Source organism: Argentina silus, assembly GCF_951799395.1.
Source record: "Argentina silus genome assembly, chromosome: 2".
In the NCBI taxonomy this organism is placed as follows: domain Eukaryota; kingdom Metazoa; phylum Chordata; class Actinopteri; order Argentiniformes; family Argentinidae; genus Argentina; species Argentina silus.
The window spans coordinates 21,005,825-21,020,660 of NC_139656.1; the positions used below are offsets into that span (position 1 = coordinate 21,005,825).

The 14,836-nt window shown below is 40.5% G+C and overlaps 3 protein-coding genes across 4 annotated transcripts; 2 read left to right on the plus strand and 1 right to left on the minus strand.

Annotated features, from left to right (window-relative positions):
- The first annotated feature begins 3,024 nt into the window (after positions 1–3,024).
- slc25a35 (solute carrier family 25 member 35) lies at positions 3,025–6,356 on the plus strand. Its single transcript, XM_083690049.1, has 5 exons — positions 3,025–3,586; positions 3,769–3,834; positions 4,192–4,344; positions 4,962–5,096; positions 5,233–6,356. The coding sequence occupies exons 1-5, from the start codon at positions 3,215–3,217 to the stop codon at positions 5,401–5,403; spliced, it is 897 nt and encodes a 298-aa protein (XP_083546175.1). The 5' UTR covers positions 3,025–3,214; the 3' UTR covers positions 5,404–6,356.
- Positions 6,357–6,493: 137 nt separating this feature from the next.
- Positions 6,494–10,347, minus strand: rangrf (RAN guanine nucleotide release factor). Of its 2 annotated transcripts, none has more exons than XM_083690062.1 (6): positions 10,231–10,347; positions 9,590–9,691; positions 9,324–9,440; positions 9,062–9,224; positions 7,665–7,759; positions 6,494–7,531 (listed from the first exon to the last, which is right to left on the minus strand). In XM_083690062.1, the coding sequence occupies exons 2-6, from the start codon at positions 9,688–9,690 to the stop codon at positions 7,414–7,416; spliced, it is 594 nt and encodes a 197-aa protein (XP_083546188.1). In that variant the 5' UTR covers position 9,691; positions 10,231–10,347; the 3' UTR covers positions 6,494–7,413. The 2 variants fall into 2 exon arrangements, with proteins under 2 accessions (XP_083546188.1, XP_083546189.1); XM_083690063.1 differs by lacking the exon at positions 10,231–10,347 and adding an exon at positions 9,897–10,001.
- Positions 10,348–10,709: 362 nt separating this feature from the next.
- LOC310818502 (uncharacterized protein) lies at positions 10,710–13,440 on the plus strand. The gene is made up of 9 exons (XM_083689470.1): positions 10,710–10,720; positions 11,192–11,375; positions 11,492–11,590; positions 11,730–11,807; positions 11,961–12,071; positions 12,178–12,270; positions 12,385–12,539; positions 12,760–12,951; positions 13,162–13,440. Exons 2-9 carry the CDS (start codon positions 11,296–11,298, stop codon positions 13,182–13,184), a joined length of 831 nt encoding a protein of 276 aa, XP_083545596.1. The 5' UTR covers positions 10,710–10,720; positions 11,192–11,295; the 3' UTR covers positions 13,185–13,440.
- The last annotated feature ends 1,396 nt before the right edge of the window (positions 13,441–14,836 follow it).

A 14,836-nucleotide genomic window follows, 5' to 3' on the forward strand; every position in this document is an offset into this window, starting at 1 on the left:
AGGTGATTCCATCATTAAAAACATAACAACGAAGCAGTTTGGAGACAAACGTAACCAGTCGGTAATATATCTGAAAACCGAAAAAAAAAAATCTTCCAACCTGCAGTTTTCACAACGTCTCTGTTTCTGAGATTATGGGGAAAGCGAAATAGTGAATACTAGTCAATTTTATTACATTGGGATCACGTTTGACATCCACGTATCTGCATTATCATGTCAGTGTCACAGCTATGTGCGCCTGTTTGGGTGTCTCCAGTGATGTTCCACTTTACCCGTATAAAACAATGTGACAGGGTCAGGTTATTACAGGTCATGAGTTTTGTTAGCCGTTTAAACCAATCAAATCAACTAGGGTCAAAATACATTAAAATACACTGCAAATGTATATTCTGTGTAATTTCATCATATAAATTACCACAAAACAATTGCTTTTGAGCCTACAAGAGGTTAGAACTCTCCTGTAAATGAATCACTGGAATATACACTTTTGTAACGGTCAGACAGGCGAACCCTAGTGCAGAACACAGACTAAAACAAATCATGGTATAAGGTTATTGCCACCTATGAAGACATAATAAATGAGTATTACATGCAAATGTGCAGTTGAGGCAGCAGGCCTGAAAGTATGCCGTAGATATAGCAAACCGTGACAAATAAAACTGTGAGGGGTCATCAGGTTTATCATAACCATCAGATGACAGATAAACACATCATAACAGATTACATTAGGGAGCCCTGCCCAATTGCGTGTATATACACATTTAATAGTTTATTTACTTAGGAACCATCAACCATTACCAGCTAGCCACCTTGATTATGTCCTATATGCACTCTCATCAAACTGTTTACTGTGAATGTCACACTTACAATAGCCTGGACACAGCCAGGAGTTAGTATACAGGTAAAAACGGGTTAGTAGCAGACCAAACCAGGCTATGTACCAGTTGTAATCTTTCAGGGGCCCTTTGAAACATAAATTATAAAAGTTAATCTTTTTCTGTTTTGGCTAGATTAATAAACCAAGTTAACATGGTCCTCAAATGAAACCCTCAAAAGTGTTTGTTTATTTTTGTTAAGAGGAGTTAGTTCTAATTGAGAATCACCAATAACAAAGCACAACCACAGTAATATTTCTTCCCTAGCGGACCGCATATATTCCCTATAAACTCTATATAAAGTCTGACATAGTCTCTAATGATGCACTTCATAATGCCACTGTGACTATGTCAGCCTAACATAGTGATGGTTAGGTAATCTGTTTCCCAGAGCGGTGCCTGCATGTACGTGCACTAGGGCAGGGAATGACTGCAGGGCATTGTGCCAAGGCCGAAGTGCTGGGGTAGAGCTATGACTACAGCCAGGACACTGTTTCTGAAATCCTATGTAGATCTTTGACCATCAGAGAGCACTGTTAGCTTTTACCATTGGCTTTTACACATATAGTGTAAGTATATACTGTATATGTGTAAGTATTTACACATATAGTGTAAGTATAAAGTATATAAAGTGTAAGTAACACATATAGAGAGTATATAAATAGCCTACAGTAGCAAGAAAAAAATTACTCAGTGGACATACATGTTGCATACGCTACATACGCTGCAATATTTCAAGAGTTATTGTAATTCTGATTCATACAGAGTTAGCCTAACCCTAACGCCCAATTACTGTGTCCATCTAACTTGCCTAAAGCTCATCTTACCTAATTACACTATATTTTATTTTTTAGGCCCCTATTCAATAAGTATGTGAGTTCAATGATACATTTAGATAGCTAAAACGCTGTGTTCTTTTCCACTCTGTGATGAGACTGGGTGATGCCCCATGCATGTTGACTGTTGCAAAACGTCTTGCAATACTTGCTTTGAAGACAGTTAACAGTTAACCTTTGCTCAAAAACGTGTGTTTAAAAAGGCAACGGACAACAAAAAGTTGTTCTTTTTGTTGTCCGTTGTCATTGCCATAACTATTACGAAACAAAGGGAGGTTTTTGGTCAAACAGGGTGGTGTACCTTAAGAAAGATTGCATGGGTGAGGCAAACACTTCGGACAGTATTACCAACAGCGCGCGCACGCACGCCGAAACCTGAACGAACGATCTCTCACACACTCTCTATCATAAAATACTCGACTTTATTCACGATTTTCAGTCTCCATGTAAACAAATGGCGATAACTGATTTATTATATGAGCGAGTGTATAACTTCAGTTTTTGAAGTAAGAACACACACTGAATGAAGTAACCTGCTCTGGTGTAAATGGGGTTAGGCATCTAAAACCCTGGCCAACAATTAGCTCCTTTTGACCGTTCTATAAATAACGAGAACAATCTCACTCAGCCAGAGCGCCCTCACAGCACACACTGTGTCAGCTGCTGGCTCTGTGACTCGCAATAGGGATTCCGTTTTCCACTAATAGCGTACCCCCACCCCATTCACGCTCGGCAGCCAAACTCGTGAGTCATGTTTCACAACTGACCCCTAGAGAACCCAGATGACAATAGTATCAGACTGACACAGCAAGGCTCATACAATAGCTTCCCGGAGTCACAGTCTGCCTAACCATGTTAACGCTGTTTATATTCTTAACAAAATAATAAGAGGTGCATTTCTTTCAATAGCTGGACTGTAAATGACTCTAACTCTATTAACATTTCCCCTTTCCCAGTGGTATTGTGTAAATATATGTGCAATGTACACATTGGTAGCCGTTAGAGATAAACCCATAGGTTTAAACCAAATAAATCTGAAGGTAACCTCATCCCCAGGCTATTGCGCACAGTGCATATATGTGAAGTAAATACTAATCTGAAGGAGTCGCTCTGTAGAAGTCTGAAGCAGGCGGTACCAGTCACCGGCATTGTGCTATAATCATCCAATCAAAATGGGCCGGATGAAGGATGGGGCTAACTCAGCGTTTTCATTGGCGAAGATGACAAGTCAAGCCTTTGGATGCACGCACACGTAATGCGGCTGCGCATAGATACATGGCAAGGAGACAGCTGAGGGCATAGGATGATATTGAGGAAATATCCACCACGAACAGTTTGAAATGTGTAAGTCGCTACGTATATCAATTCATCCTACAATAGTGTGTGTAGACCTGCTTAATATTTTATGATATTTTTTAGTTGAATGAAAACGTGTACATAGGATACACCTTCAGTCAACTTCTCGGGAAATAAGAATTGGCATAAAGCCGATCCCACTCAGCTATGGATTTTGTTTTAAGCGGAGCGGCTGCCTGTGGTGCTTGCCTGTTCACCAATCCACTGGAGGTGGTGAAAACTCGAATGCAATTGCAGGGGGAGTTAAAAAGCCGGGGCAGCTACCAGGTTTACTATCGCAACGTTTTCCATGCTTTTTACACCATTGGCAAAGTAGATGGACTTGCTGGCTTACAGAAGGGTTTGGTACCAGGACTCGTTTATCAGTTTTTCATGAATGGTGTCAGGCTTGGCTCGTATGCAGTCATTGAATCATCTGGTTACATCCACACGGATGGAAGGGTCAGTGCGGCTAAAACCACAGTAGCAGGAGCAGTCGCTGGAGTAGTGGGAGCAGTGATGGGAAGTCCCATTTACTTGGTGAGTAGGCTTGGGACCTTGCATATCTTTTACCCATAGATTATGATATGAATTCTCAAGTCAGTCCAGTCACTCCAGGAGACTTAATTCTTAATGTCAGAACCGATGGCAAATAGTTAGCAATTGTATAGCGTTGAACTAGTTTAACTAGATTGTGAATACTTCACATCTTTGTCACTCAGGTGAAGACTCACCTTCAGAGTCAAGCCACTTCCTCCATTGCTGTTGGACATCAATATAAACACCAGGTAAGATCTTGTCCCAAATCCACTTTACTGCTTTTGAGGAAATAAGATTTCAGGATGGCAAATTTATTCCCTTCAATAATCTTCAATGTTGAACTTTTGGAGAAAGCTGCTTAATTTTCAGAGTACTATTGCAGTGTTTAAAAGAATGTTATATTTGTGACATTCTGACCCTGTGTTGCAATATGCTGATGAATAAAGTTGGCATCCTGAATCTTTTTTTTCCAGCATTTAATATTTGAAGGACTGAGCACACATTCAGAGGTCCATAAGTGTCTGAATTTCTGGTAAATATCACAACTCTAGTCAAATGTTTTCATAACATTGAAACTATTTACCCCTTTTGCTCTTCCATCTCAGGGGATGATCCACGCTCTGGCAGCCATCCACAGGCAACACGGCATCCTGGGACTGTGGAGGGGTTCCAGTGCAGCGATACCAAGGGTCAGCGTGGGGTCAGCTGCACAACTGTCCACCTTCTCTGCCTCTAAGGAACTGGTTGTTGATCTACAGGTCAGGAGGGATTGGTGTGGTTGCAGCAATTCAAGGACAAATACAGGAAAAAAAATAGCAAGACAACTGTATAGAGGGCTGAAGAGGGAATAGAGATAAGAACAGCAAGGGTGACATTGACCATCACCTGTTGGTAACAGAGATTGTAGTTGAGTGAGATGTCGCACAGCCTAAGCCGGGGCAGCTACCAGGTTTACTAATCCGATTTTAGAAAGAGAAGTTGGTATATTCAACTGTTAGGCCTATATATCCCTTGCATGTCAATTCACAGCATAGATGTTTTTGTAAATACTGTAAAATATTGCCTATAAAAACCCTATGGTTATATACCACTGTAGGTCCATTTTGAAGCAGAAATTGGACACCATTCATCCTATCTGACTAGTCACATGGTGCTTACATAACTTAGTGGTGAAAAAAAGACTAGGTCAGAGCTGTAGAGCTCCATCAAAGGTTTAACAGCTGTTTCATGTTAGATTATTGCATCTCTGAAATCATTTGTTACACACACACACACACACACATATATATATATATATATATATATATATATATATATATTATACACACACACACACACACATATATATTATCATCTCATCTGTCTGTCTTCTCAGGTGTTTCCTGAAGGCAGCTGGCTGGTGGCTTTGAGTGCAGGGATGATCAGCAGTGTGGTGGTGGTATTGGCCATGACACCCTTTGATGTGGTCAGCACACGACTCTATAACCAGCCTGTGAATCATCTGGGAAAGGTCAGGGTTCTATTTCTCCTTTAGTTTGCACAAATACATTGAGTGGCCCAGAGACCTTCACCACAGTGTGGATACGGGGTGGGTGAGCAAGATTCAAACATTACATTCTTATAATCTGTATAATCTTATTTTTTAGGGTGAGATCTATAGGGGTTTTACCGACTGCTTCTCGAAGACACTGAAAAAGGAGGGCTTGACAGGACTCTACAAAGGCCTGGGGGCGTCATACTTCCGTCTGGGCCCACACACCATTCTGTCTCTGCTCCTCTGGGATGAACTGCGCAAGGTCTACCAGCAACACAGATAGCATGAGGCACAGAGACACAGTCAGATGTAAAAATAGGTAACTCATTAAGCTCTCAATTCACAGCTTAAATGATCCCTCATTTAGTGAATTTTGTCTTGAGATGCAAAAACAAAACAGGAGTTAACTTCCTCATCTGTATGTAGAAGATCATAAAGAGCGCAAAGGTCATATTTTACACTTCAATAGGAATGAAATTCAACCTGAACTCTAAAGCACATTGAGGTAAGAATAGGATGTGGTTGCTGAATGTATTTGTATGCAGCAGGGCAGTGTATTGAATAGGAGGTTTCTGAGACAAAATATGAATAATCATTGCCTTATTACCTCACATATGTTTTAACTGCAATTGACTTATTTAGCTTGAATAAGGAAACCATAAATCTGAAGGCATATTACTAAGATTGTATTCCTCCATACCAGCTACTGTACCTGTTATACTTCTTACATGTTATTTTGTTGTATTTTTGGGACATTCTAAAAAGTAGGGGTAATTTGCACGGACAGCCCATTTCAAGAGTTTTCCACACGCATATGAGTTCAAACTAGCATCCTTTGACTCTGCTCATGGGGAAAAAACAACAGCAAACGAGTGAAGTTTGATTCAGTTAGTTTTTAACTACCCAGTTTGAAAAACTGTATGTCTGTCCCATCAACACAACTTGCTGTGTTTATTTTGTAATGACTTGACATTGAGAGTTAATTACTACTCAGACCCAACATTGGGAAAATAATGAGTGCAGTATTGATATATACATTTGTAACTTCCAGTGGATCTACAATATCCAATAATATTGTTCATTGCTGAAGTATGGTGGAGACATGCCATTGTGAGCAAACTCATTGTGAGCAGACTGAACTGCAGCAAATATAGTGTATGGCTGGTGTTATTAATAGTCTGGTGAAAGAAAGAGACACGTTTTTACCGCTAAATGTGGTTTGCCTTGTAAAAAGCAGGACACTGGACTTGTAGTTATTGTTAATACTTGGAGTATTAAAGTATTTTAAGTACTTTTACAGACTATTGTCTGTAAGACAACAATATCACAATATGCTCCAAATATCATGATATTAGATAATATCTTACATCGGCCCAATCCTAATGTACTCTTTATTAATAATTAATTAACTCTTTACAAACCCAGTGCAACTTCATAGTCAGCATACTGAATCACCTCACTACATCAATGAGAACTGACACATAAGCTTGAAGTAACTTTTGAAGCATAGTTGTGTTCATTCTTGCCTTACTGTAAAATTGCTCTCTGAATGTACACTGCTTTCAAAGTGTCGATGGTTACAATACATTGGGTCCGCTTAGTTGGAGAAATGTTACTTGACCTTTGTACAGTTTTACAAATATCTATACAGAGCATTTTGTGTTCACTTAACCATTCATCATTATTTACATTGTTACTGCACCTACTAAGAACATTGAAATACATTTAAAGGACAGCTGTAACATATGATGCAAGTATATTGGTATGTTACAAAAAGTCATATGCGGTGCCATTGTAACTTTGCTGGAGGAAAAATAAAACAAAATCTGAAAATTACACTTGTGCAAAACACTTTGTTTCGCACGAGCTATCAAGAGGCAAATGTTTAACTGCTGTGTTTAAATTACTTTAGTTCCATGGGTAGCAGTTAAACATTAATTGTTGTTCCTCACTGTATTTTAGTCTTGTTGCAAAGGATCTTTATAGGTTAAGTTGACACAGAAATTGATAAACAGAGGACAAAAAAGCAGTCTTGAGTGCTTTATCCATGACCAGCTCCTATTAGAGTTTCCTGCCAAGTCTGAACCACTCATATTCAAAAAAGCCAAAGAGCTTAATTCAGCTTTCATTGAGTGATCTTTTTAATTTAAGACTACCCCACACAACTGAGGGACCCACTCCCTCACTCACAGCTAATGGGTGTGACACAATTGACTGGTGTCTTGATGTCTGTCTTTGGGAGGACAAAACATTGGAGAAAAGTGGAATGTCTGGGTGTGGGCTGGCCTGTCCTTTATCCAAACACTCCTGGGTTGTGTAGTTGAAGAGACTGCAGTAAGTTCTGGAAGTCCTTCACTGTCCAGGGTTGTACAGCCTGCACTTCCAACTCGACTGCACTGCTGCTGTCAGGACTGACAGAGAGGGGGAGAGGAGGCGAGGTAAGGCAGAGAGAAAGCAGGACTACTTAAGAGTACATAACATGTTTTGCCCTTGGATGGAAGGAGCAAGTTACTGTAGAAGTCCAACAAATTACCCTGAGCTCACCTGATGCTGAGGGGGTCATTAAAGGTCACTATGACATCTGTAGAGAACTGTGGTAGTCGGAACAGGCCAAGGTGAATGGTTACTGTATTTTTTGCCTGGGGAAAGAGGTCAAATAAATAGGAGGTAGCAACTGTAAGATTTAGACTGTTAGGAAACATGCTAATCAGGCCAACCATTTGGAACTGGTTTTCACCACACCCAATGATGGTGAGATGAAGTTAGATATGACAAGAACTATCAGCCCAATTAACATACAGGTTGCTATGACATGAAGATGTTAATGCTTTGTATACTGCTTCAGACTGGATGATAGATCAAAGGGTAACACACTACAAGAGCTGATAGAAAACTCAGTTATTGGCTCAGACCACATGGCAGGACCCAGAGCATGGACTTGCTCTGCTGCCTGATATACAAGATATGCCTTAAACAGAGAAGTTGTTACTATCCTTTATTTTCTTACACAACTAAGCTAATAGAAAGAGGCATGGTGAGGCAATAAAATAGCCTTTTATAGGACTAGGAAGTAATATGTCAGAATTATGAACTCCTACAAAGACCCTACTGCTTTATGCCTCATAGCCAGATGCACGTTAGTAAACCAAGTGACAGATATATGTGCTAGTGCAGTGCTTTTTGATGTAAACAAACCAAGCAGTAGCTAATTGGAAACGATAACCTCATTCCTCACTAAAGCTCTTTGTAGTTTTCAAAAACCATGTGATTACCCCCCAAATACGTCATTCAGGGTAAAATCCTAAAACTAGTGATACCTATCTTTTGATCTACATAATGCATTTGGAAGCTGTTTTCACATGCTTGCATGTTCGTAGGGTGATTTGGACACCTTTTTGAGGTAAAGAAAAGTGACCCTTTAACTCTTATAGCCACTTTAGCCATTGCCAGCGAGTTACATGACTAAATAGTCTGGGTACCAGACTAAAGCAGTGTACTAGCAGGTTTACTAGCTTCCTCAAGTACCACTTGATCAAGCATGCCAGGTTAAAAGTGTTATCCATACTCTGACAATATGACAAAGGCTTAATCATTTTCATTGTTGACAATGCAAACTCCAAAGGGTTTGGTGCGCAATTGACTGTGGAAGTGACCTGAAAGCTGAATACTCTGGGTGTGTTCCAGATTGACTACATTGAAGTCACCTGCCAGATCTCAAAATGCATGGAAAATAGTTTAGCATATCTACTAACAGTATCATTTTGAAACAGCAACCTGACGCCAACTGCACAGTTGATGATAATGTAGCATGCAACCACTGGTTGATCTGGGTAATACGACTGCAATGAAGTCAGCCTGAAACTTTCTCTCTAAGTCTTTATGTCCTATAAAGGTAAACATGAAGGAACACAACACTCTCTGTATCAAACACACTGATGTACCTCCTCATTGAATTTGGACACACACTGAGTTCCAGTAAGCAGCCAGGCAGAACTGCACCCCTCCATCGAGAGCTCAGATTTGGGCAGGAGTACAACTGTTCTCACTTCTGACGTCCCTGGGTCTGTTGCTTTGTTACTTCCTGCAACATCTTCAAAGTGATACCTGAAGGAGAAGGTGAGTAGGGGAACTATTTCACTGTAATATTTCTGTTCAGGGTGAAAAAAAATCATCTGATGAAGCAATGTCTCCAGGACTGGTTACCTGGCAGCGTCATCATTCGGTACATGACTCTGGTACTCCAGTAACTCCACAATTATGCTCTGGTCAGTGTAGCCATGTGCAAACACTTCCTGGTTATCTGGGATCTCCCTCAGCTCACTGCTCACAATTGAGAGGTAGAACAGAGTTTTTTTTGTCAAAGCTTGAGATGCAATAGCCCAGCAGCCCTACTTATCTGTCACTTGTCAATAAGTAGCACTAGCGAGATAGCCTACATATGACAATAAATGTAGTATAATGTGTCTCACCTTATGTCTTTGGCACTGTGGGGGATAGTGGCTGACAGGGCACCTCCAAAAAGAGGACGACCCACAATGGAGTGCTCCGTATGATTGTTGAAATTCTGCATCCTAGAGGGAATCGAGGGACTTGTGATCTATCATAAACTATGTGAGGACATGGCACATTTCACTAAATTAAATTCTCATTCATATTAACAGAGAGTAAGATGGAGTGAGAACGGATGAACTACGGCTTTGAGCTAACTAGCTAGGCTAAGCCTCTCAATGTACTCAAGCAAAATGCGTGTATGGCAAATAGCTGCTTTAGTCATACCATCCCAGACGTTACAATCGGAAGTAGACATGGAGTTGTGGCACAGAGATACGAGCAGTAAGAGGGTTCACTCGACATCCATTTCCGTCTGTGGAAAAATAAGGTCTGGGACCGATTTTCAATGCTGGGAAACAATAGGAGGGCTGTGAACATTACTTTGCTACTAATATCGGCACATTGTCCTTATTTATTTGAGCTAAACGTTTGTAATGTCCAGGGTCTTAAGATATTTCCGCCGCAGATTGGAGTTTGTTATTAAAATTACTTTCTGAATGCCGGCGATAGGCATGAATAAAACAATGTGTGACACAATTTAAAATATATTTCCACTTACTTGCACTTTGTTGTACAGCTATTTTCGCAAATGTATATTACAACATATGAAACCTATCATTGACAAAACTGTGCACGCCTGCAATGACTACATTGCTAATTACTGCTAACATTGGATTTCGAGCCACTCAACCATCTGGTTGTGGTCAAACCAAGCATGTGTGTCTGTGAACGAAGTCATTGCCCCTAGCGGACTTCGGCTGAATTTCAGCTTGATGGTAAAAACTATGTATCCTCTACTTACAGGAAAAGTTCGACTCAAGTTTGCTTTAGGGAAAAATACATTTGTAATGAAATGTCATGATACACTATCTATGTTGTTGCTAATTTACTCTATTACCTCACATCAGGCACTGTTTCTTATCACGTCACTGCATTACATCACTATAAGCATTGTTACACCATTGTTTTTTCTGGGTTAAGTCATTTAGCAGATCTGATGATCCTTCCTTATAAACGTATAAGGGGGCACGATCTATCAACATCATGTGGTAAGTTCTCATGTTAAATATTTTTTCTAACTCATAGTGATAACTATTTGCAAATGTTACAACTACTCAAGTGCCAACTGGACACTGAATTAAGTTGGAAAATACTGCAAAATGCATGTGACATTGTTCAAATGCTAAAAGAATGCTTTCTCCTCAAAATCTGTCAATTGTTTTCACCACTCAATAGTGGTCTATATCCCAATCCTTCCCATTCAGTTAGGGATTACAGATATCCAGGTCTTTAGCTGAATCTGCTCAACAGATAGGGTTAGGGTTAGCTCACCAACTTTAGCCCTATTTTCTCCTAATAGCCTACTTGGCAGACATATTTCTTTGACTTATGTTGTTTTAATACAATTTCCCATTGAAGTTCAGTCTGTCCTCAGGTATCATGCACAATGACAGACTCAGGGGCTGGATCGTCGAAGCCTTTGAAAAGTATTCTGAAGAAAGGTCTATCTCGTTACGCAGACATAATCCACAGTCCCGACTGCCCATTGTGCTGTCAGTCCTCCCCAGTGTCACTGACTCACCTGCAGGGTCCCTTCAGCTCCGGCCCTGTCCCCAGCCTAGGGATGCCACTCAAAGGCATCCTCAGGTCCAGCGTAGGATCTGGTGTAACAGAAGAACTGAATTGTAAAAGTTCTACATTTAGGTAACATGATCAAGCTCCCTGTTTTTGCTTTTGGTTGGTCTGTATTCATATAATTATATCCTGTAACCCAAATTTTACACCAGTTCTCTAAGATTCTTTTCTTCCTCTTATTTCAGGAAGAGACAGAGATGGGATGAGGGGAACATTCTGGCCACAAGCTGTCACTCCTGGCTAAAGGTGTCTGGAAGTAAGGAGCCGAAAACTGGGCCTCATCTGTGAGTAGATCAAATCAAATTGATAGAGATATGAAACAAGCAATAGGCTACACCCGGGCAATAGGCTACATACCTCTCTCTTCCCTGTCATACTGCTGTCTACCTAACTCTCCTCTGCTGCTGGCACTGTGGGATTCAGGTGCTGTGTCACCATGTTGGATGGGGCTGCAGGTACCCGAACGTCTGGAGAGCAGATATGTCTGTGTGTGAGTAAGAGGTAGGAGGACAGCCATGTTGTACAGATTAAGGATTGTAATTCGTATGAATGTCATGCCTCAGATACAACTGAGCACTTATTTGTCTCTAAGGACCGATATGGTCCACATAATCCAGTGGATAATCATTCCTCATCTGACCTCAAATACTTCAGGAAAAAGAGTCAGAGTTGGGATGAGATGAGTATTCTGGCTACTCAGCAGCCCTTCATGATGGATAGCCCTTGCACAAAAGCTGTAGATGGATTTCCTGCCAGTATGGCATGGTATGTAATACCAGGCGTACATGAATATTTCCCTTTCTCTACCTCTACCCTTTGCACAAACTGTTTTTTGGCTGATTGTCCTAGCACATTCTGTTCTCTCCTGTAGGCAGTCACTATCCCTCAAGGATGATGCAGGAACCAGCTACAGCAGTGCCTCCTACTGTCAGCCTATGGTCCCCCAACTAAAGCCAGCAAGGAAGTGAGAAAATACACAGACAAACAGACATTCTCAGTTCCCCTTAATTGTCATTTAGGGGAAGCCCTTATCTATTGCACATGTTTACGTTGTTATGTTTCAACTTTCATACATTAGCTTAGTACAGACATCAGTCTCAAATCTGAATCAAAACCAATTGGATCGAGACCAAGCTATGGACATCTCCCAATGGATGGATCTGTCCAAGGAGGAGATAGAGGCAAAAGCTAACATCCAAGAGGAGTGTGCAGAGAGTGGCACAGATTTCTATGGTATCTATAAAAACACACAATTACTGTATAACATCACAAATCACCTCCAATGCAATCTATCCATACTATCAGGAAGAGAGACATGGGAGGCATACTGCCAGCAGGTTCGCTCTATTTTGGTTGTGGCTCTAAAGCACTGAAGCAATGTTGAGGGCATGGACATTTTTCACCCCCCCTCCCCTCCCCTCCCCTCCCCTCCCCCCACCATCACCTCACACAGAGAGCCCCAGCTTTGAAGAGCTGAGGAAAGCCCACTTCAGGGAAGGGAGACAGGTGCTGCTGGCCCGGAGGTTCCTGGCAAAAGACAATGATGACAAGGAAGATAACGATGATGACATTAATTACACAGTCTCCACTTGCAGCTGCTCCTCCAGTGGTGGGGAATACACAGCGCAAATGAGCAAGCAAACAGGTATAATGGCGGGACAAAGAACATGATTACACCTGCTATTATCCACTCAGAGCTCTTTGCTATAGAATTGCTACAGTACTTAACAATATTTCACATAATTGCTCTGATACATCGAATGTATATAATGTTGCCTTGATGACACACTGCTACATTTATTAAAGGAAGGAGTACAGATTAATATCTACCTTACCTAATATCTTTCTCTTGAAGAAGCAGACCCCTCCCTCAAATGACGAAAGATGAGATTGTCTCTGAGCCACAGATACTGTTGTATCTTCACTTCCATGTTGACGTCCTACCCCAACTGCTGACAAAAGGTCCAGCATGTTACCAGAATGTTAGCTGTTACATCAATACACTTATGTGGAAAGCACATCTGAATCTTATCTTCCCTTTGTTGTCATTTCTTTCCTGTTTTGGGTCCCGTCATCTTTTGTGAGACATCCTGAGTTCATAGTCCTTCCACCAGAGAGTGCTGTAGACACACTATCAAGGCCCTATCCTGTATTTATCTGTGACTAACAGTTATTGTAGAAGAGATCCCATGCAGTTTTATGACTCGGAAGCTTCTACTTTAAGTCTGATTAGGTTGCAGAGTATGTTAATAGACAATATGCATAGCTACTGTGTCAAATCAAATGATAACAAATACTTTACTCAGTAAATTCACTTCCACCAAGGCCAGGTTTGAGTTGTTGTTATTCCTGGCTTACAGTGCATTCAGAAAGTATTCAGACCCCTTCACTTTTCCCATATTTTGTTATGTTACAGCCTTATTCTAACATGGATTAAAACATTGTTTTCCCCTCATCAGTCTACACACAATACCCCATAATGACAAAGCCAAAACAGGTTTTTAGAAATGTTTGCTAATTTATTAAAAATAAAAAAATGAAATATCACATTTACATAAGTATTCAGACTCTTTGCTATGACACTCAAAATAGAGCTCAGGTGCATCCTGTTTCTATTGATCACCCTTGAGATGTTTCTACGACTTGATTGGAGTCCACCTGTGGTAACTTCAATTGATTGGACATGATTTGGAACGGCACACACCAAATACTGTAACATAACAAAATATGGAAAAGGTTATAGGGTCTGTATACTTTCCGAATGCCCTGTATATGCGCTGTGTGCACTAGCCGGGGGACGAGGTTAGGGTTAAGGCAAAACAAAATTAGTTAATTTGCCCAATTTAGCCTATGGGAGGTGAAAAAAGTCGTCATTAACATTACATCATGTACAACTTGTCATGGCGCTGCCTGTGTCATAAAAATAGTTATAGTAATTTTAAAGATTTGGGGCATGTGAAATCTTTGACCCCATTTAGGGCCTCTTTCTGGTTTTATCTTATAAACCGATTATAGTGAAATGTGTAAATTGTAAAACATTTTCTTTCTAAAACAAATAATTTTCTGTTGTTTGATATTATTATTATGATTACGATAGAAAAAATCATACTTTTTGAAAGATTGTGCCTTTTTTAATGTTTTCAGTATTGGGGTCTGGCCAGCCCCCTTGCTGGTAAACAATGTATGCAAAGTACTGTATGTTAGTACATACTTTAGCTTTTTCAGCTAAAGAGGACTTACATATATAAGCTTGTAGGCTTCTTAACAGTCCGAGTTTGTGATAGTGTATGTAATGAATGGGACATATAAAAAATTAGGATCTAGGATGTTGAAATTGAGAATATATGACCAAAGCGTCATGATTTAAAGGGAGGCTACTTTGCATGGAGGAGTACTACTCGACTGTATGCTCCCCTATCCTTGTTAGAGAGGGTGGGCCTGGTGGGTCACAGAGCTGGATTAGAGGTCACATGTTATCTCATCATGACTCCAGTAAATTGGATCCTGTTTTTAGAACGCTTAAAACCCCA